The sequence below is a fragment of the Pangasianodon hypophthalmus genome, chromosome 3, assembly GCF_027358585.1.
Source record: "Pangasianodon hypophthalmus isolate fPanHyp1 chromosome 3, fPanHyp1.pri, whole genome shotgun sequence".
Classification (NCBI taxonomy): domain Eukaryota; kingdom Metazoa; phylum Chordata; class Actinopteri; order Siluriformes; family Pangasiidae; genus Pangasianodon; species Pangasianodon hypophthalmus.
The window spans coordinates 3,638,556-3,660,204 of NC_069712.1; the positions used below are offsets into that span (position 1 = coordinate 3,638,556).

A 21,649-nucleotide genomic window follows, 5' to 3' on the forward strand; every position below is an offset into this window, starting at 1 on the left:
TCCATAACAACAAAACTTTGTTGCCATGCCTCCAGTGGTCCATTTTTCCACAGCTGCCTTATCTCTCCAGTTCGGGCCCTCGGCTGCCAGGAGTGGGCGTTCCCGGACGGGAAAGTGGGTCGTCGTGCCATCTGATCCGTGTCAACACATGCCCAGCTGACCCTCATTCCAAAACAGATCAGCAGCGCTCAGCAGCAATGACTAACTTTCTGGAGGAGCGGCCATTCGGCTCGCAGTACACCAATGTCTACCTTTCCATCTTCGCCCTGTTCTGCTTCAAGCTCTTCGTCAAGATCAGCCTGAACATCCTCACACACTTCTATGTGGTCAAGGGGAACCGGAAGGAGGCGGCGCGCATCGCTGCAGAGTTCTACGATTTCGGCCAAGGGCACAGTAAGTGATCCGAGTGTGTCTGAGACACGTGCAGGGGGGTTTGGGAGAACTCAGGAGAAGATGTTATGCCTTTCTACAAGCCTTCATACTCTTCATGCAGGTGTGTGTGTGTCTGTGTGTGTGTGTGTGTGTGTGTGTGTGTGTGTGTGTGTGTGTGTGTGTGCGTGAGTGTATGTTGCTAGTGAGTGTGTCTGTTTACAAATCTGTTATAAGTTTGAATCATACAGGATTGTCAAAGGAAGCCTTGTTTACATCAGGTCATGTGGGTCATGTGCATGATTATATAATATTCCAGGCTGCTGTGATTGGTCACTTCAAGAGATCAGGACTGAATGGAAATACAGAGCAAAGGTGTGTCACATTTTCTGCCCCAAGTTTCAAGATCTCAGTGTGAGCCTACAGAATTCCCCCTTACAATTATAGCATCTCTAAAAATGCTACATTTTCTCGAATATAACTCGAATCCACACCGTATCATTCTGCTCTCCTCGGATTTCAGTGCACTTAATACATCTACAGACATGACTCAGTAAAATGACTGGCATGCAACGTGGAACTCGACTGAAATAGTTTCAACACTGATTTTAAATAGATGAGAGTTTATGACTCGTGTTTTATGAAGATTTAACTAATAATGTAGAGATGCTACTGCAGATTCTCAGAAATGGAGGCTGGTATTTAAATGGTTCCTCAATACCACCATAAATCTTTGACTCCCCCCCCCACCCACACACACACCCACACGCGCACACACACACACCAAAAAAAAAAAAAAAAATTAACTCCAAATTTAATTTCATTTTAAAATGTACATAAAATTAAAATGTAGATTATGGTGCTTTATTATGATTTTAGATTTTTTTCAATATTTCAATTTTATATTGTTTATATGATATTTATATTGAAGATATTGAGGTCTTTTTGACCTGACAGTAATAACATAAAATTATTATTATTATTATTATTATTATTATTATTACTACATCTAAAAAAATCAGACACAACAAAGAGCTGTCTCAAGTGTTTTCTCCTTCTTTTATTATTCTCAGAAATGGACACTGGTATTTAATTGGTATTTAATTGAATTTTTTTTTGTTAAATCTGAAATGAAAAGCTGCTTTAAGGTTCATTCCCTTCCTTTCCTGCCTTGAGTTAATTCATCCCCGTGTATTAACACTTCTATCAGAGCACATCACATACCAAAGGTTGGTGTGAAGGGATTTTATGTGCCTCATACCTTAAATAGTGTTTATATTGCTAGTGAACCACAGATACGACAGACTGAGTACTTTAAAATAAACTTTGCAGTGGTACTGCTTTGACGTCTACACACAGGATCTTGATCAATGAGACGCTCCTTGCTAAGAAGTGACAGAAAACTGTGTATTAGCTACAGCTTCTTTGTGCTGGACCTCCAGAAGAACAATGACCTTCAGTAAACAAATGTGGAAAGCAATCAGCCATTTTGCTGATGACCCGTAACATTCTTCTCACGTGACTTATCACATCACAGTGGAACAATTTCCCTTTTAACGTGACGTATCCTATCAAAGAGGCTGTGTTAATTCTGTGCTGAAGATTAAAGCTGAGCCATAAATAGCACAGCCAGCCGTACACACACTGCAGGTCAATGGGAAAAGTAAACACAGGCTTTAAATAGTCTACATATTTATCTGTGTTATAAATGACCTCACACATTACTAACATTAGCAACCCATTGCGCATCGGAACACATGAAGACTAACGGCAAATCTGTGATTTCATTGCTTCCTGTGTAGCTGAATGTTGTCAGGAAACAAGATATTTTAGGTATGTGAGGTTAGCTAGCTATGCTATGTTCCACTGGGACTGTGTGTTCACGGTGTCGACAAAGAACTACTCCATCCTGTGATATTCTTACTTCAGAAGTTTTCTGATAGCTGTGATGCTATCTCTGACATTTCTGACATTGGCTTGAGACTGCAATTGCTGTAGTGGTTTTGGGGCTGCAGTTGCCACAAGCACGTAGTCAGGACTCCATCAGTGGACGGTGGATAGATTTTAACTAACCAGGCTTCTTGCGAAAACTGCAATGAATTTACTGGTTGCACAATTGCACTATTTGTCCAAATAGCACACAAAAATAGAAGGGATTTATTTATAATCGCACTATCCATTGCACCCAGATGAGGATGGGTTCCCTTTTGAGCCTGGTTCCTCTCAAGGTTTCTTCCTCATATCATCTCAGGGAGTTTTTCCTCACCACCGTCGCCTCTGGCTCGCTCATTAGGGATAAATTCACATATTTACAATATATTTTTTTTATCGATTTATTTCTGTAAAGCTGCTTTGTGACAATGTCTATTGTTAAAAGCTCTGTACAAATAAAATTGAATTTAATTAAATTTCTTAATATAGCCAAATCCATAAAACTTCACTTGTTGTAAGCTGACTGGCGTCTCTAAATTGTCTATAGTGAGTGAATGGGTGTGTGATTGTGCCCTGCGATGGGTTGGGTAGGGTGTCCCCCCACCTTGTGCCCCGAGTCCCCTGGGATAGGCAGCTGTATATATTACGCAGGTAATAAATGAAACAAAGTCAATATTCAGTGTGACGATATCTTGCTTTAAAAAAAATAGTAGTCTCAGGTCCAGTGTGTGCAGTTTTATAAGGAAATGAGCTGTAAGTGTTACTGAGCATCTTGCAGAAGCAGCCACAGTTCTTCTGAAGACTTTGTGTCACGGTTCATGGGTTCACCGGCCCCTTCTGGCCGTTTCACGTACTACGGTTAATTAGTCATTGCTTTCAGCTGCCACTCATTACCGGCTCTATTTATACCTCAGCGTTTGTCCTGTCTTTTGTCAGATCGTTGTCTTCATGTTTGTGTTGTTTCAGCTCCGCGGTTGCGCTGCGTGCCTTGTTCCTTGGGAGGATTACTGTGTCCAGCTGGCTTCCTGGGACTGTTCGTTCCGATTGTTCAGTTTCTGCAACTTCATTAAAGCCTCGCTTTACTCGCTACTGAATCCGCCTCCGTTTTTGCCGTGACAGAACGAACTGACCAATATTATGGATTCAGCGAGTGCCGCCGGAGTCAACAGTTTTCTCTCGGACACGGCCGCGCGCAGGAGGAACAGATGGTCGCCACGGGTCGTGCGGTACAGGCTTTGGTGGCACAGGTGTCCGAGCTCACTGCCCAAGTGCAACTGCTCCGAACCAGACCGGTGACGTCACCCACTGCGCCAGCTCTTCAAGATTTAACCCCTCAATCGCCGCTTACTCCTCAACCCGAGCCACGCCTACCACCTCCCGCCCCATACTCTGGTGAGCTGTGGCTCTGCCGTGCCTTTCTCACCAAATGCTCGCTTTTTTTTTCTCTCCAGCCCCAGACCTTCTCCACCGAGCGATCCAAGGTGGCGCTGGTGCTGACCTTACTGTCGGGGAAGGCGGCGTTGTGGGGGACAGCGGTATGGGAAAACCAACACCCGTGCTGTGCCTCGTTCCAGACACTCGCCGAGGAGATGAGGAGGGTTTTTGATCGGGCCGTGACGGGACGCGAGGCAGCTCGGAAACTGGCCGACTTACGTCAGGGCAACCTTCCGGTGTCGGATTACTCTATCGAGTTCCGCACCCTGGCGGCTGAGTGTAATTGGAACGAGGAGGCGCAGTGGGATATGTTCCTGCATGGGCTGGCAGACCGCATCCAGAGGGAGATATTCATGCTAGAGCTCCCAACGTCCCTGGACGGGCTTGTCGCCCTGGCCATTAAGGTGGACGCACGCCTACAGCAGCAGGAACAGCGGGGGCTACGACGCGCAGTTCTGGTTGCCGTGGATCTCCCGGTTTCCCTCTCCAGCGATGCGGTCAGCCCTGCGCACGATCCGGAGCCCATGCAGGTGGGCAGAGCCCGACTGTCCCGGGAAGAGAGGGATCGCCGTCGGACCAGAGGATTGTGCCTATATTGCGGAGGGGCGGGACACATTGCCTCGGGCTGCCCGGTAAAAGCCACCGCCCGACCATAGATCAGAGGTTACTGTCGGGTGGAATGGCGGCCCGTTAACACTCATCACGTCGGGGAATCACTCGGAGGAGATATGCTTCCTTCTCGCCGACTCCCCGCTCGCTCCTGTTGTCTTAGGTCACCCCTGGCTCTCGCTCCATAACCCTCACATTAATTGGCGTTCCAGTACGGTCATGGAGGGAATATTGTCATGCTAATTGTCTTGTGTCTGCCTGTTCGTCTGTGTCTAGTTCTGTTTTCCAGAAGGGGCCGGTGAACCCATGAACCTTGAATATATCAGATCGGCCAAACGTCTTAACTCCAGGCAGGCTCGGTGGGCTCTTTTTTTCGGTCGTTTCGTTTTTTCCATCTCGTATCGTCTGGGCTCTAAGAACGTCAAGCCCGACGCCTTGTCCCGCGTTTTTGATGGTTCCGATCGGCAGACTACTCCCAAGCTTATTTTACCCGAGAGACTTGTGGTCTCCACCATCACTTGGGAGATTGAGTCTAAGGTCCGCACGGCCTTACAAGGGGTAACGCCTCCTTCCGGGTGCCCACCGGGTCGGTTATTTGTGCCGGAGAGGTTAAGGTCTGACGTCATCCGCTGGTTCCACTGCTCTAAGGTCGCTTGTCATTCGGGGATTAGTCGTACTGCCTTTTTGGTCAAACAACGCTTCTGGTGTCCACTGATGGCTCGTGACATTCGGGAGTTTGTTTTGGCTTGCTCGGTCTGTGCCAGTTGTAAGACTTCCAATCGTTCCCCAGAGGGTCTCCTTCAACCGCTGTCTGTCCCTTCTAAACCCTGGTCCCACATAGCGTTAGATTTCGTTTCCGCCCTCCCTCCGTCCCAGGGTAACACGGTGGTTCTGACCGTGGTGGACCGGTTCTCGAAGGCGGCCCATTTTATTCCCCTGCCAAAATTGCCTTCTGCCAGGGAGACGGCGGTTGCTGTCGTTGATCACGTCTTTCGCATTCATGGCCTCCCGACGGATGTGGTTTCCGACAGGGGTCCCCAATTCGTTTCCAAAATTTGGAGAGAGTTTTGTCGGTTACTGGGGGCGAGTGTTAGCCTATCGTCTGGTTTCCATCCTCAGAGCAACGGGCAGTCTGAGCGAGCCAACCAGGATCTGGAGCGAATGTTACTATGTTTGGTTTCACAGAACCCGTCCTCTTGGAGCCAACAGCTCTCTTGGGTGGAGTACACACTCAATTCATTGCCAGTGTCATCCACGGGCCTTACTCCGTTTGAGTGTAGCTTAGGGTACCAGCCACCTATTTTTCCCAGTCTGGAATCCGAAGTCGCGGTTCCCTCTGCCCACGCCTTCGTCCAGAAGTGCCGTCGCACCTGGAGAACTGTTCATCAGACACTTCTCCGGGTGGGTGCGCGCACCAAGGCTCAGGCTGATCACCACCGGTCGAAGCCTCCCGTCTACGTCGTCGGTCAAAAAGTGTGGCTTTCTAGTAAAAATATTCCGCTCCGCTCCGTTTCGAGTAAATTGGCTCCCAAATTCATTGGCCCATTCATTGTCACTAAGATTCTTAGCCCAGTGGCAGTCTGCCTCAAACTTCCTCTAGCGTACAGGAGAATCCATCCCATGTTCCACGTATCCAAATTGAAACCTGTTTTTCACTCGCCTATTAATCCGCCAGCCCCCGTTCCCCCCCCCCGCCGTGTCTCGTAGATGGGGAACCCGTTTATTCGGTTAACCGCATTCTGGACTCTAGACGGAGGGGATGCGGATTCCAGTATCTGGTGGACTGGGAAGGTTACGGTCCGGAGGAGAGAAGTTGGGTCCCGGCCAGGGACATATTGGATCACTCCCTTATCGATGATTACAATCGACGGGTAGGTTCTCCTGGTAGCGCCGAGAGGCACTCGTAGGAGGAGGGGTACTGTCACGGTTCATGGGTTCACCGGCCCCTTCTGGCCGTTTCACGTACTACGGTTAATTAGTCATTGCTTTCAGCTGCCACTCATTACCGGCTCTATTTATACCTCAGCGTTTGTCCTGTCTTTTGTCAGATCGTTGTCTTCATGTTTGTGTTGTTTCAGCTCCGCGGTTGCGCTGCGTGCCTTGTTCCTCGGGAGGATTACTGTGTCCAGCTGGCTTCCTGGGACTGTTTGTTCCGATTGTTCAGTTTCTGCAACTTCATTAAACCCTCGCTTTACTCGCTATTGAATCCGCCTGTATATGTATATATATATATACAATACATTTAAATTCCTGTACAATAAGTTGATATTATGTAATATTTGGAAAATTATATATATATATATATATATATAATTATTATAATGTATATATATATATATATATATAGGTGTGTGTGTGTGTGTGTGTATATATATATATATATATATATATATATATATATAGAGAGAGAGAGAGAGAGAGAGAGAGAGAGAGAGAGAGAGGGAGAGAGAGTATATTTAAAATTCCTGTACAGTAAATTGATATTATGTAGTAATCTGTAATATTCTGAGGTAAAGGACTATTTTTGCTTCCTATATATATTTTTTTTAACACTGTAATGAACTGAAGCCTTTTTCACCCCCGCGCGCGTTCCCGCTCTCAGGCTTCTCTCCCTGCGTGCGCGCTCCCGTTCCCCTTCGTGCTCGCGCTCGCTCACGTTCTCATTACAGCACACAAACAAACATGCCTGAAGTTCCCGGCGCAGAGCACGAGCGCTCCGGAAATACAGCCAAGAAGAGAAAGCAGGAGAATTTGGACGAATTGTCCTCTAGAAAGAAATCTCGCTGGGGGATTTTAACTAGTCAGGGTGAGTGCAGAGTGCTTTTCTCTCCCTCTTCCCTTTACACAGATACACTGCGCACGAGCCTGAGGTTTGCAAAGTGAACAGATGTGCAGCTCGTGCTCATGTTAAACTGCAGAAATATTAAATTCATAAGCAGTAGATGATCAGCTCATCACTAGGTTTGGTTTGTCTGTCTGTTATTCAATAACATCAACAGCGTCAGCGTGGTGCACGTGATATGGAAAGCCTACAGGTTCAGAAATATCTAAAAATAAATCAATCACATGCACTCGACCAGTAGCAGTGCATGCTTTCAAGTGTCTTTAAAATCATAAGAGGTGTTTTAGAGCTTGTTGTACATGTGCCTTGGTGTTATACACACTAATATGATAGTTTCTCTAGAAAGAAAATCCAAAAATAGCTATATGTTTAATTAAATACTCATTATACAAGAGTTAGTTATTATTATACAATATTATACAATAATATACAGTAACATACAATAATATACGTTATTATTATACAACAAAGTCGAGCGGTGTTCCAAGAGTGCCTGTATTTCCTTTTCAATTCAATTTTATTTGTATAGCGCTTTTAACAGTGCACATTGCCACAAAGCAGCTTTACAGAAATAAATACATTCAAATTAAATTAAATCAAAATAAATTGTAAATGTATAAATTTATCCCTAATGATGAAGCAAGAGGTGATGGTGGTGAGGAAAAACTCCCTGAGAGGACATGAGGAAGAAACCTTGAGAGGAACCAGACTCAAAAGGGAACCCATCCTCATCTGGGTGACACCGGATAGTGTGATTATAGGTCATTACACTTCTATAATTGTGTACTAAATGGACAAATAGTGCAATTGTATAACCAGTAAATTCATAACAGCTTTTACGTGAAGTCTGGTTTGTCCACTGATGGAGACCTGAGTGCAAAACTGCTCGCAGCACCTGAAGCCCCAAAGCCACCACAGCAATTAAAGCCCCAAAGCCACCACAGTACAGCTCCCCAATAACACTGGCAGTCTCACCGAGATGTTCCTCTGTGTGTATCACTCCACTCGTCTGTGTTCGTCATGTAAATTTCCACTTCCTAGTTCAAAACGGTTACTACAGTAGACATCATCAGTGGACATGGCAGAGGATCCATTTTTCATTAATATAACTTTTAACTTAAAACATAAAAGCTTGTCAGATGAAGAAGAAAAGGAAGAAAGGAAGACAATTTTACCAGAGGAACCTTTAACAGGAATGTACAAATCAGTGTGTGCTAGCTAGCTGAGTAGCCGACATGCTGTAAAGTGAGTGTGGCTTCTATCGGGATCTGTTTCCGCTCCATTTTGTGTCTGAAATGTCACTTAATGGATATTAATTTCTGGTTTATAGAACTGTTGTATAAAATCGGTATCGCACTCGTAGTTGTGCGGTTAACCTGAATATCGGCACGGCTGTGATTAGCTACAGCACTCACCCTGCGGCGTCGTACCTGCGCCGAATCACAGGCGTGTGCCGATGTTTAGTATAACCGCACTCTTTCTCGTACAATAGTGCTTAATTAGAAGGTATATGTCTTTCTGTAGAGCAGCAGCAGTTCACAGCAACCCAAAATAAACTTATTAAGTAGTGTAGTGTTGAAAAGAGTGAATTATAAGCCTCTCACACTTGTCAGATGTCTCCCGGTGACGAGTCTCTTGTCATCTAGGATGATCATCTAGCATGTTGTCCTTGCTACAGTCAGCTTCCTGTTTCAAAAGGAAATCTGCCATTACATTGGGATTTTAATTCTGGCCGTGTCAGATATTTCTGATTACAGTCTCAGAGAGGGAGAGCTGCTATGATGCTTGTTTAAAAGTCACCAATAGGAGGATGGGATGGGTTATTGTGAAACTCACAGGACAGCTACAAAGCTTACAGCGATGGTGAAGCATAAACAAAACATGCTAATGAAAAGTAAAATATATTTTTATTATCTCAAGCTCAGTTTTGAAGAATGGGCATTCTGTATTATTCTCTGTTAGTCAGCCACGAACAGCTCCAAGCTCTTCACTATCTTCTTCACTATTTAAAATGTTTTCTTCACACATAACATTATTATACTATTATACCAATGTGGGACATTTTTCATATTATCGAGACAATTGATGCAAAAAAATATGAAATATGAAAATAAATTATGTCATAAATGTCATGCATTTATTCAGAGTTTAATACATAAAACTGCCCAAAAGTCATTTAATCAACAATTTAGGTAACACATTTCAAAAGATTTATATTAGATGACTAAAAGTAGAACATGGGATCATTAACAATTGTAATTTTTTTATATTTTTGCTTTTGAATATAAAATATTATGAAAACTTGGACAGTATTTCAGCAGTGAAATTCATTTTGACAGCCCTATTACACACCGTAGTTTGTCCCTGTTGGCCTTCCATACAGTCACTCAATGCCCTCTTTCCTCTGAATGGATATTTTTACACTCATTTCATTTGAAACCTGGGATGATTTATTTATTTATTTTTAATTTCAACATAGAAATCAATCTGAATTAGATTATTTAGAACAAACAATAATACAATGTGATAAAAATGTGAGCTGAGCATGGGCACTTCGACAAGTTTATCTTATCTGATTTGGTTATTTAAATGCAAATATTACAACTGAATACACTTTGTTTAATAATTTTTATGTTTATTAAATACTTATATGTTGAGCTATTGAACTATCACATTTAAAATTTCAGATCAGCAGAGCCAGATTTTAGTTTCAGGAGGATTTTCTCCACTAAAACACACCTCCTTATATAATGAGAAACATATTTGCACTTATAATACATTTGCACTTGCACTTAGGGAAGGACGTGCTAATCTTCCTGAAAAAAGCTTGACCTTCTGATTTATGAACTCCACACACATCAGGAAGTGTTTGACCTTGACCTCTGAGTCGCATTAGGATTTAATTGAAGTGCTGTTCAGCATTTAGTATTTGTTTACTTCACCTAGTCCACTAATTAGTGCACTTAATCTGAATGCACTAGCGTGTTTGCTGTAAATAGCAGACGTGGGGAAGGGCTTGGGAAATCTGTGCTATGTTTAGTTCAGGACATTTGAACCTGTCTGGCAAAGTCATACTGCCAGTGCGGCTGAAGTGAAGAGTGCTTCAGTGTGAAGGAGGAAAACAGACTGAAAGCACTTCATTAATCAGCCTTTAATCAGGTCTCCTGTATATTTTAAATTCTTAATACATAATTACAGCAGCAAAAACGTCTAGACCCAAGTGTCTGTCTGTGATTTTGTCTCTTTAATCATTACCACTTCTAACCTTCAGTACGAGCCGTGTGTCTCTGCGAACCGGAGCTCGAGTTCCTATCTGCAGTAAACTCAGGGTCTAAACACTTTGTAGAATATTAATGAGCTGCCATTCGCTCTCACAGAAAGGGCTCCTAAGTAAAGAGAAAATTCCCAGAATCCCTCAGTGCTGCAGTAAAACCAGTAAGAGAACAACACTGGCAACACGCAGGACATGTGTTACTGGGAAAACTGGGCTGCTGTTACTGGTGGAAACCTCACATGTGTTTTGTACTTGAACTATTAAGTTATTAATATATTGCTTAATTATTTAGTAAAATGAATTACTTATGTACTTAATTAATTAATTACTTTTTTTGTTTACCACACTCATGACCAGGGTAAAGAGGTTAATAATAAGTATTTATTTATTTATTTATTTATTTACATTTTCCTCTAATCCAGTTTTTACCAGTTTTGACCGATTCAATATTTTATCATATTAAATACATATTAAAGAGAAATTATATACAGTTAATTGTATTATATGTAATTTACTGTATATAAATGGATAAACTGCAAAGTTATAAATTATAAAGTTGTACATTCCTTTAAATGATAAAAATAGTCTATAAATTATAAAATCGATACATTTTTAGTTCTATTGATTTTTTTTTAAATTAAATTTTATTCATATTGATTTATTATTGGGCTGCACAGTATATCAAAATCACTGAAATATTGCAAATGTAAGTATCATGATATGCCGATATGCGTATCACAAGGGCTTGCAATAACTGAATGATTTTAATACTTCAAAAAGTCACAAAAAGTCAAAGTTTTTGAGGGTTTTTTCATGTGTGTTCGTTATATTTTCAGTTTTTAAATATATATATATATATATATATATATATATATATATATATATAGAGAGAGAGAGAGAGAGAGAGAGAGAGAGAGAGAGAGAGAGAGAGAGCATTATCTTACCACATATCACATTTTTCTTCAATATCGTGCAGCCCTAATTTTTATTTTTATTATTATTATTGTTATTATTATTATTATTATCATATTGAGAGGAAAGCAGATGAAATAGGCCCCGCTGTTTAACTAATGTTTAAAATATATCTTTAAAAAATCACTGAGGTTCACTGTTTGCCAACATTTATAAAATAAGCCCCAGATTTGTGTATGCACACACACATTCTTCAGACGATGTATTTATTTCCTATCTGTGAACATATTAGGAACAGAGAATAAAAATGTCACGAGTCAAACACTTTGAAATCAAGCCGCATTTGGTCCAAAACACAGAGCAGCAGAGGAGTGTGTTAATACGATGTTGTTTGCATTTAGGATGCTTTTAGACTCAATATTTTACCACCACAAATATGAATTAATATACAGACGTGCAAATGAATGGAAAAAGGGAGGCCCATCCACAGCCTCATAGAGCCAATGTAATTTCCCATAACATTAAAGGTAGAACTGTTTCAGATTTCTTTATCACAATCCTTCGTCATACTGATATATCATCAAAGTCCAGAAATGCTTTTGCAGCGTAAAGATGACGGGCGTGCTTTCGTTCGCAGGCGGTCATGTCGTACTCGTATCAGTGGCTAGACGTGCCGTGGGGAGATGGAGACATGGGTACGTACGGTGCAGAAAGCTTTTGTTTTTTCACAGAGGGGTGAGAAATGAGGGTTGGGTAAGGTTTGGCATTTGCATGTGGACACTGCCAGGTGGAGATCGTACTATATATAGCTGCGGTCAGAGGAGAGGAATCCATAGGGAAATGTTCCAGCCTGACTTTGGCTGCTCAAAAGGGTGTGTTTACAGAATAGAGCTACAAATCTGTGAATAATTTTAAATTGAACAACTTCAGGTGTCTTTTGATTTTATTCTGTGGAGTTATTTTTGTGCTAAAAGTACACAAAATTTAAGATCTGCAATCAAAACATTAATTATTATAATGTAGTAAAAGGGAGATATTATGATGTAATAAAAGGGAGATATTATAATGCAGTAAAAGGGAGATATTATAATGTAGTAAAAGGGAGATATTATAATGTAATAAAAGGGAGATATTATAATGTAATAAAAGGGAGATATTATAATGTAGTAAAAGGGACATAATGTAATCAGATGTAAATGATGTCACTCGTTTTAGAAATCAGAGAGGTGTAATTTTATACAGCTTGTGAAGCAGCTAATATTACCCAAATATTTACTTTTTTACTTACATTTACTTATCGTACACATAGGAAAAGTAAGAGCATCTCATTGAAAATAATCATAAAGCATTTAAAAATTCCTCCATCAGCTATTGTCAAAAGCAAGACAACCTGGTGCCGTGACCCGGATGGCACACTAACACCTCTCTGCTGAGTTAGGAACCAAGAGAACAGTTGGCTGGATTTCCTTCCTTGAAAGTTAGGAGAGGAGAAGAGTCAGAATTATAAGAGATATCCTCTCAGGGATGGAGAGATGACCAGTTGTTTTGAGGCATTTAGGGAATTTAGGGAAAAATTCCAGGAAGAATCCTAACTATAAAACCGGTTCATTAATTAAGGGAGGCACAGAAGTGACTGATTGGGCTGAGTTCGATTTTTAAGGAAGTAATATATGAGGTCATGAAAAAGCATTTCTCTTCTAAAGAATTTAGAGCATGGATCCTTGATAAGTGTGAAAAGGCTTTAGGGTATAGCATTGTTGCAATATGGACTTGTTATTAAAAAATGGTGTGTAAGTGGATTTTATTCATTTAAAGCATTTAAAGTGCCAAACTAAAGGTAAAAATGGAACTCTAAAAGCTACTCAGTATTTTACAGTATTTTACAGCAGATAAATTTACAGATGATACAAAATGTGAAATCGCACACGTCGATAATTATCACATGGCAAGGAGAAATCTCCATCTCACCTCAGTTGAGTCTGCTGAATGTAGTGTTTGATGTTTAATATCGTGTGTGTGTGTGTGTGTGTGTGTGTGTGTGTGTGTGTGTGTTATAGGCTCATGGGCGGACCGATCTCCACTCCATGAAGCTGCAAGCCAGGGACGCCTTCTGGCCCTGAAGACGCTGCTGTCACAGGTGTGTATACGCACACACACACACACACACACACACATACACACTTTTCATTTGATATGCATTTTCCTCCCGTCAGGGTTACAATGCAAACCTTGTCACCATCGATCACGTGACTCCACTGCACGAGGCGTGTCTGGGCGATCATGTGGCGTGTGCCAGAGCGCTCATCGAGGCCGGAGCTAATGTAAGTCTTTACATGATCATGGAAAATCCTTACTTCTGATTGGCTGGCTGTTATTCTGTTGTATTGTGATACCCCTAAACATTTGGAACTGAATCACTGCTCCACTATGAAATTATTCTGAAACGTATTTATTTCTGTTTCATTGCTGTGTTGTTAATTAATAACTGAAAATATATTAATGTTGCGATTTAATTTGTAGTGTTTCAATTAATTAACTTTTTAATTAAGAATTACAAGAAAAGAGCGAGATAACACCCGAGCCCAACCACTGGAACTTGTACAGCAGACTCTCCAAATAAACGGATTAAAACCGTGCGTAATCTGGTGAAGTTTTCTGTAAAAAGATGTTTATTAACATTTATGGAAGGAGTCTCCAGTGTCAGCTCTTTGTAACATTAACATTTCTAACATCTTCCGGACAGAGGAGTTTTGGAGGTTTTTCTTTGTCTTTTTAATTCTAGAGAGAAAAAAAGAGAGGTTGGTGAGGGAACGACTGTTTATAGCTGCTATAACGTAAGTGAAAACAGGAACGAACTTGTTTTGTGGACGTTCCACAACATTAAATGTAACTACAATTGGATAACAATTACAACTTCCTTATTTCCAATTTCCTTAATAAGTTAAAACTTGTAATTGTTGCCAGATTTCTGTTGTATAAGAGGAATAAAACACTACAACAAAATAGCATGAATTTTCTTCTGTAAATTAAAAGATGTCTTTTGACTTTTTATGAGATTCTTTGTCAGTAAGGAAAATGACATAAACCTGTGTGTGTGAGATGTCACACATATGACATCATGAATTTAAGGGTCACATGATATCAAATGAAGTCTGAAGCTGTGACGTGTGTAAACGTGGTAAACATGTCAGGATGACGTTTACGTACGTGTGCATGCTAGTGGTTTTACTTCCTATAGTTTAATATATTGTGTACAGATTTGTTTCATAAATCTATATTTAAAAAAAAAAAAAAAAAAAAGGCTAGGGGTTGGTTGTGCAAACCAAATGTGTATGTGTATGGTGTGTACTGATCCAGTATTGTGTGTGTGTGTGTGTGTGTGTGTGTGTGTGTGCATGCTAGGTGAACGCTACCACCATCGATGGAGTAACTCCTCTGTTTAACGCCTGTTCTGCGGGCAGTGCCACGTGTACAGAGGTTCTGCTGGAGCACGGCGCTAACCCACAGCCTGAGCCGTGCCAACCCTCACCGATCCACGAGGCCAGCAGCAAAGGTGCTCATTTCTCATCCTGCGTCTAAAAAAACACAGCTGCATGTAATTGTGATATTTTTTTAACAAGAAAATGCCATAGAGAACGAAATCTTTTTTTTTTTCCCTGAATGCTACACCGCTAACATCAGCCTTTTGTTCAGGAAGGACGGCGTGTGTGGAGGCTCTGATATCGTGGGGGGCAGATGTGGATTACGATATTCCTCACTTAGGAACACCACTTTACATCGCCTGCGCCTCCCGAGAGCTACAGTGCACACGCAAACTTCTAGATGGAGGTCAGGGCAACAAATCAGACAACCAACTAACCAACTAACCAGCTAACAAACTAAGAGCTAATATGAATTTAGTTTTAGTCTTTTAATAACAGATAACAGTCAGAATTTATAGTCATATTTTAGTAACTTGGTTGTTAGCTTTACTTTCCATTTACTTAACAGAAAACTACAGCAGTTTTAATCAACTGAAATGAAATGTTTTATAGCATGATTTAACACCGCTCTAACACCGCTCTAACATTTTAATACTTTCAAAACACTTTAATATTTAGATATTTCGATATTACAACAGCCAGTGCACGTTTTACATCATTTTTAATCCTGTGAGAAATGGCGAAATGGTGGAAAATGGCTAACTTCCTGTAAAATTGTGCACTGATATTCCTATAGGACTGAGATAAAAAAGAAACAAAGTTGGAAAAAAAAGTCCTAAAACAATGTTGGAAAAAATTGGAAACAGTAAAAAATTTTGGGAAAAAATAAGTAGAAAAAACACGTGTGGAAAAAAAGTCATTAAAATTTGAAAAACAAGGTCAAAACAGTTGAAAAAAGTTTTAAAAAGTTTTAAAAAAGTTTGAAAAAATTGGGTGGTACGATGAAGCGTAGTTTCTTACGTTAGCAATTTGTCTTTTATTTATTAAAGAATGTGAAGTCATACTTTTTATCCATTTTTTTGTTACAGTTAATGTTGTGGAACAGCCCTGAAACAAGTTAGTTCCTGTTTTCGCTTGCGTTATACGTTATAACATACGTTATAAATATCAATAAATGTACATCTTTTTTTTATAATCTATGAGCTGCTGCTATAGAAACGATAATGCATTGTGGGAGAACGAGTGCATTAATATAAACCTGTGATTTGCAGCTGCACTACTGTCAGAGCTGCTGTTATAGACAACTAACCAGATTAGAGAATTTAACAACGCTGTGGTATGAATATCGTATTGTATATTGTATATGAATATCATATTTTTGTTGTATATGAATATTGTATTTAATCGGTAGTTAATCGGGTGATTCCACGATTGCGGTGCCATTTGCGTCTCCCTGACTTTACATTTTTGCCTTTATGCATCTTAAATAAATTTAAACCCCATTTTAGAATTAAGGTAAATTCCGTTCATGACAATATTCATGTAAGTTTAAAAAAAAAAAAAGTTAAAACATTGAAAAAACTATCGAAAAGCTTAAAAAGCAACGTTTTCTCATGTTCCTCCACTCTGGACTACACTTTAATTGAAAAATAAACATTAAAATACACCAAAACATGTTAATATTTTTGCATTATTTTGTAGATCCATCATTGTATTATGCTTCAATACATTTGGTCATGAGTAATTAATGATACGTGGACAAAAATTTACGTTTTATTCATGTCCTGTAATTTTTGACTCGATCCTGTTACACATTGAACCAATTCAGACGTAATCATACAATACAGAAGTAATCATCAGCTGCAGTGTTCAGGAAACATCACGCTTTACTTCGCAGGTGCTAACGTACAGAAGGGGCGTTTCCTGGACACGCCCCTTCACGCCGCCGCGCAGAAAGACTGCCCCGAGATCGTCAAAGTGCTGCTGGAGTTCGGCGCCAACATCAACACTCGGAACCTGGAGCTGCAGAAGGCGGTGGAGACGGCGCCCCCTAGCAGCCTGGCAGAGCGCGTGCTAATGCACTACGAAGGTAAACACATCGTTCCTCAGCAGAATCCTTTATTCAGCGCAAGAACTCGGAGCACTTTATAAAAATAACGGTATCATAACTCTATGATGTGCGTATACAGACAAAATATACGATTTTCTCTCTTATTCCAAGTGTAGTTGATCAGCCGAGACATGTTTGGCGCCTCAAGTTTGCTTCTTTTGTTTTGTACTGGAGCTACAAGGCTAATGTAGCTAAGAAGTACTAGCAGCTTATAGCTACCAGTTTAGCGCGTTGCATGTGTTACACGCCTGATCAGCTCTGTGCAGTTGTTCAGTGTCTCAAACAGATTAATTGATGTGGTTTCTGACTTCGCACAACACACTGCTATCTAAAAACATGGACCAAATGATGTCACAGAGATAAAACACAGTCGTAGTGATGTCACTTCCTTGCTTAGCTTCACATCAGCATTAAGGGGTGGAGTTAGTGTGATAGAGGTGTGAATGATTATAATATCTCGGCTCCTCTGAGATGAGTGTGTGATGATTTAGACGGTCAGATTGCACGATGCTAAACATGCTTCAGCTGTTTGTTAGCGATGTTAGCCTTGTAGCTCCAGTGCACAAGCAAAGTGTTTGAGCTCATCAGTTACACTGGAGGGAAAAGGGGACATTTTATTGTTGGTCATCGGGTAGTTGCTAATTATACTTGTGTGTGTGTGTGTGTGTGTGTGTGCGTGTGTGTAGTTACTCCGCGCTCTCTGAGTGAGCTGTGCAGGTTGTGTATCAGAGAGTATCTGGGACGCACGAGGCTTCATCTCATCCCTCAGCTCCGACTGCCACCTCTGCTCCACAGATTCCTGCAGCACAGATAGACACGTGTCTCTCTCTCTCTCTCTCTCTCTCTCTCCCTCTCCATCCACCTATTCACTTTGTCTCTGTGTCTGTTTCTGTCTCTCTCTCTCTGTCTACCTATATTACTCTACATCTCTCTCTCTGTCGCTTTCTCTCTCTCTCTCTCTCCATCCACCTGTCCAATTTGTCTCTGTGTCTGTCTCTCTCTCTCTCTCTCTCTCTGTACCTGTCTGTCTCTAACTGTCTCTCTCTCCATATATCTCTCTATCCACATTTCTCTCTTTCTCTGCACATGTATCTGTCTCTTTCTCTCTTTCTGTGCCTCTTTTACCACCTGTATCTCTCCATCTCTGCTTCTCTGCATCTGTCTCTCTCTCTCTTTCTGTCTTTTTCTGTCTGTCCATCTCTCTCTGTGTGTCTCTACACCTGTCTCAGTCTCCACCTGTCTTTCACTCACCTCTCTTGTCTGTCTCTCTCCACCTGTGTCTCTCTTTCCCCTCCTCTCTCTCTCTCTCTCTCTCTCTCTCTCTGTCCACCTGTCTCACCAGCCTGTTCCTGTCTGTCCGTGTGTATCTGTCTGTCTCTCACTCCACGTGTCTGTGTCTTTCCACCTGTCTCTCTCTGTTTCTCTCCACCAGTCTCTGTTTCTCTACCCGTGTCTATCTCTCTTCCTGTCTCTCGCTATCTCTCTGTCTGTCATTTGATTTTATATTTTATCTCTCCTTTTATCTGTATCTGTGTTTTCTTGTTGTTTATTTTGTCTCTCAAGTGCATTTGTTGTCTTCTTTATAACACAAAAGAATGAATTGCTTGCTCTTGATTTAAATATAATGTCTGTTAAAAAAAAACATTAATTTCGTTTATGGTATCACAATCCACAATGTTTAACGTCACTCCGGGTTCATGAGGAAGTGTCTCACACCACGTTCACACTGGCGAGGGGAAAAAGCGACTGTTTACACTTTTTCCACAAGAGTTTCTCTCATTCATGCAGTTTGGTTTTAAATGATGAGTCGAAATGATGAACTGTAACGCACTGTACGGTGTATTATGCATTTTTCTACAATTTTATATTCAGTGCTTAGATGTACACCATATCCTTTACAGAGTGACACTGATTTTTCCTCCTCACAGTTTTCTTTTATTTCTTTCTTACCTTTTAAAAGCTGGAAAGTTTTCAGTCAACCCTTCTGAAAACGTCTGCGACTCGTTTGCTCCTAACGCTTGATCATCAACGGTTCCGTCTTTCTCGGAAATTCGTAATACAAACAGTGACCTAAAGCCATATCAGAAATGCTGGAAGGACAAACACAGAGTTATCTGTCCTTCTGTTCTCTTCTCACATCTCACACTGTTTGATCTCGTGGTGTGTTCAACCTGCCGAGTGTGTATCATAATCACAACTGTACAGTGTTTTACTGAAACCTCAGCATGTCAACAAATATACAGGAATAAAAAATGGAAATGTTTAATGATGTCCTTATTTCTTTCTTTAATTTTTTTTTTTTTTTTTTACATTTAGCAGTGCCGTGAGTAGAGCGCATATTTTCTTTTCTTTTGGTATAAAAAAAGAAGTTGAAAAAAGTACTGAATACTACCGTGACCTAACGTTAGTGTGGGTGTCAGATTTGAAAAAAGTGGATAAAACAATGAAGCACTAGATAACATTCTCATGCCGTGTCAGATTGTTTAATATGTAAGGAATAAACCACTCTTTTTTATGAAACAAGGAGTTACCACCCCAAATTCATTCCTCTTTTACCACAGCAATTTGCCAATTTGGTTGCAATTTGTACATCATACGTTTTATCCATTTATAGCTACATTTAATGCTGTGGAACATCCATGAAACAAGTTAGTTCCTGCTCTCACTCGTGTTATAGAAGCTATAAACAGTCGCTCCTTCACCAGCTTCTCTCTAAGACAAAAAAAAAATGCAGCTTTTCATGTTTCTGAGAAACGGCGAAGCGTAAACTCCTCTGTCCTGAAGATGTCAGAAAACTGTTACAAAGCGCTGACACTGGAGACTCCTTCCATAAATGTTAAATAAACATCTCCTTACAGAAAACTTCATATCAATGAATCTGTTTATGTGGAGCGTCTGCTGTACAAGTCCCTGTGAATCAGCTGTTACTATAGAAACCATGACGTGTATGATATATATATATATATATATATATATATATATATATATATATATATATATATATATATATACACACACTGCCCTCCAAAAGTTTGGAAACACCCTAAGCAAAGTGAGGTTTTGGACAATATCAGCATTAATCTTTATCATTTCCTGGTGTAAATGCATTAAAGTAACTTGTCATTATCAGTAAAGATAATGACAATAATTGTTTTTTTTATTACATAATAATGGCAATATATACACATCAAAGTCAGACATGCCCCATGGGTAGCTGTGATACCTGATTACTGCTTTAAACCTGGCCAATGTTTTTTAAAGGTTTTTGGGTCAGCACATCTTAAACAGCTTTATGACTGATTGCCAATTAAGTCAAACAGCTTGTAGCCAGTCAAATGACTTGTTTGGCTCATTTTACAGAGAGTGTTCATGTCTTTCTTGAGAAGATGGCCAGGTCGAAGCAGCTTTCTCTAGAAACACGTCAGTCTGTAATAGTTCTAAGGGATGAAGGCTATTCAATGCGAGATATAGCCAAAAAGTTAAAGATTTCACTGAAAGGTGTCTACTACTGTTTGGAACGGAAGGCAAAGTCTGGGTCCAATAAAGACAGAAAGAGGAGTGGAAGACCAAGATGTACCTCTTCTAATGAGGACAAATATGTGAGAGTGTCCAGCCTTCGCAACAGATGCCTAACTTGTCCAGAGCTGACAGCTGAGCTTAACAGTACACGTGATGTACCAGTGTCATGTTCTACTGTCCGTCACAGACTTCAACAAGCAGGTCTGCATGGCCGTGTATCAACTAAGAAACCACTGTTAAATTTAAACAATAAAAGAAAGAGACTGCAGTGGGCAAAGAAGTACAGAAACTGGACAGCAGACGATTGGATGAAGGTGCTTTGGACAGATGAATCCAAGTTTGAAGTTTTTGGCTCGAAGAGGCGATTTTACGTGAGGCGCAGAGTTGGTGAGAAGATGTTAGATGCCTGTATCACACCCACTGTGAAACATGGAGGTGGCAGTGTAATGGTCTGGGGCTGTTTTGGAGCAGGAAAAGTTGGTGACCTGTATCGTGTCCAAGGAATATTGAACCAGCATGGATACCACAGCATTTTACAGTGACATGCTATTCCATCTGGTCAGCGCCTTATTGGTCATTGCTTCATCTTTCAACAAGACAATGACCCAGAGCATACTTCCAAGCTGTGCAAGTCATATCTGGAGAAGAAACAGTTAGCCGGTGTCTTGTCTATCATGGAGTGGCCTGCCCAATCACCTGACCTTAACCCCATTGAGCTGCTATGGGAGGAACTGGACCGTGATGTCCGTAAGAAGTGTCCAACCAGTGTGAATCATCTTTGGGCAATCCTCCAGGAGGCTTGGGGTAATATATCAAGTCAATGTTTGAATAAACTGACTGCTCGGATGCCTAGAGTATGTAGAGCTGTAATAGCTGCTAATGGGGATTTCTTTGATGAATCCAAAATTTGAGTAATTTTCTATATTATGTTCATGTTTATGTTCATAAACTTTTTATTTAATAAAATATGTTTTCATAGTTTGTGTTGTCCCTTATTATCAATGCAAAATGGTCACTAACTAAAGAGGATTTATGCTGATATTGCCCAAAAACCCTATTTTGTTCAGGCGTTTCCAAACTTTTGGAGGGCAGTGTATATATATATATATATATATATATATATACATATATATATATATATATATATATATATATATATATATATATATATATATACACACATAATTGAAAAAAAAAAAAAAAAACACCGACATGCTTTCCTCTGA

At 40.5% G+C, this 21,649-nt stretch overlaps 1 protein-coding gene across 7 annotated transcripts; it reads left to right on the forward strand.

The window, feature by feature from the left end:
• Window positions 1-132: 132 nt before the first annotated feature.
• Window positions 133-19,170, forward strand: asb5b (ankyrin repeat and SOCS box containing 5b). 7 transcript variants are annotated; one of them, XM_026941154.3, is made up of 8 exons: window positions 154-393; window positions 12,010-12,067; window positions 13,430-13,509; window positions 13,586-13,693; window positions 14,775-14,925; window positions 15,066-15,200; window positions 16,692-16,883; window positions 17,591-19,170. In XM_026941154.3, exons 1-8 carry the CDS (start codon window positions 322-324, stop codon window positions 17,716-17,718), a joined length of 924 nt encoding a protein of 307 aa, XP_026796955.1. In that variant the 5' UTR covers window positions 154-321; the 3' UTR covers window positions 17,719-19,170. The 7 variants fall into 7 exon arrangements, with proteins under 7 accessions (XP_026796946.1, XP_026796955.1, XP_026796980.2 ...); XM_034303036.2 differs by lacking the exon at window positions 154-393 and adding an exon at window positions 473-493; XM_026941171.3 differs by lacking the exon at window positions 154-393 and adding an exon at window positions 7,028-7,150.
• Window positions 19,171-21,649: the final 2,479 nt, after the last annotated feature.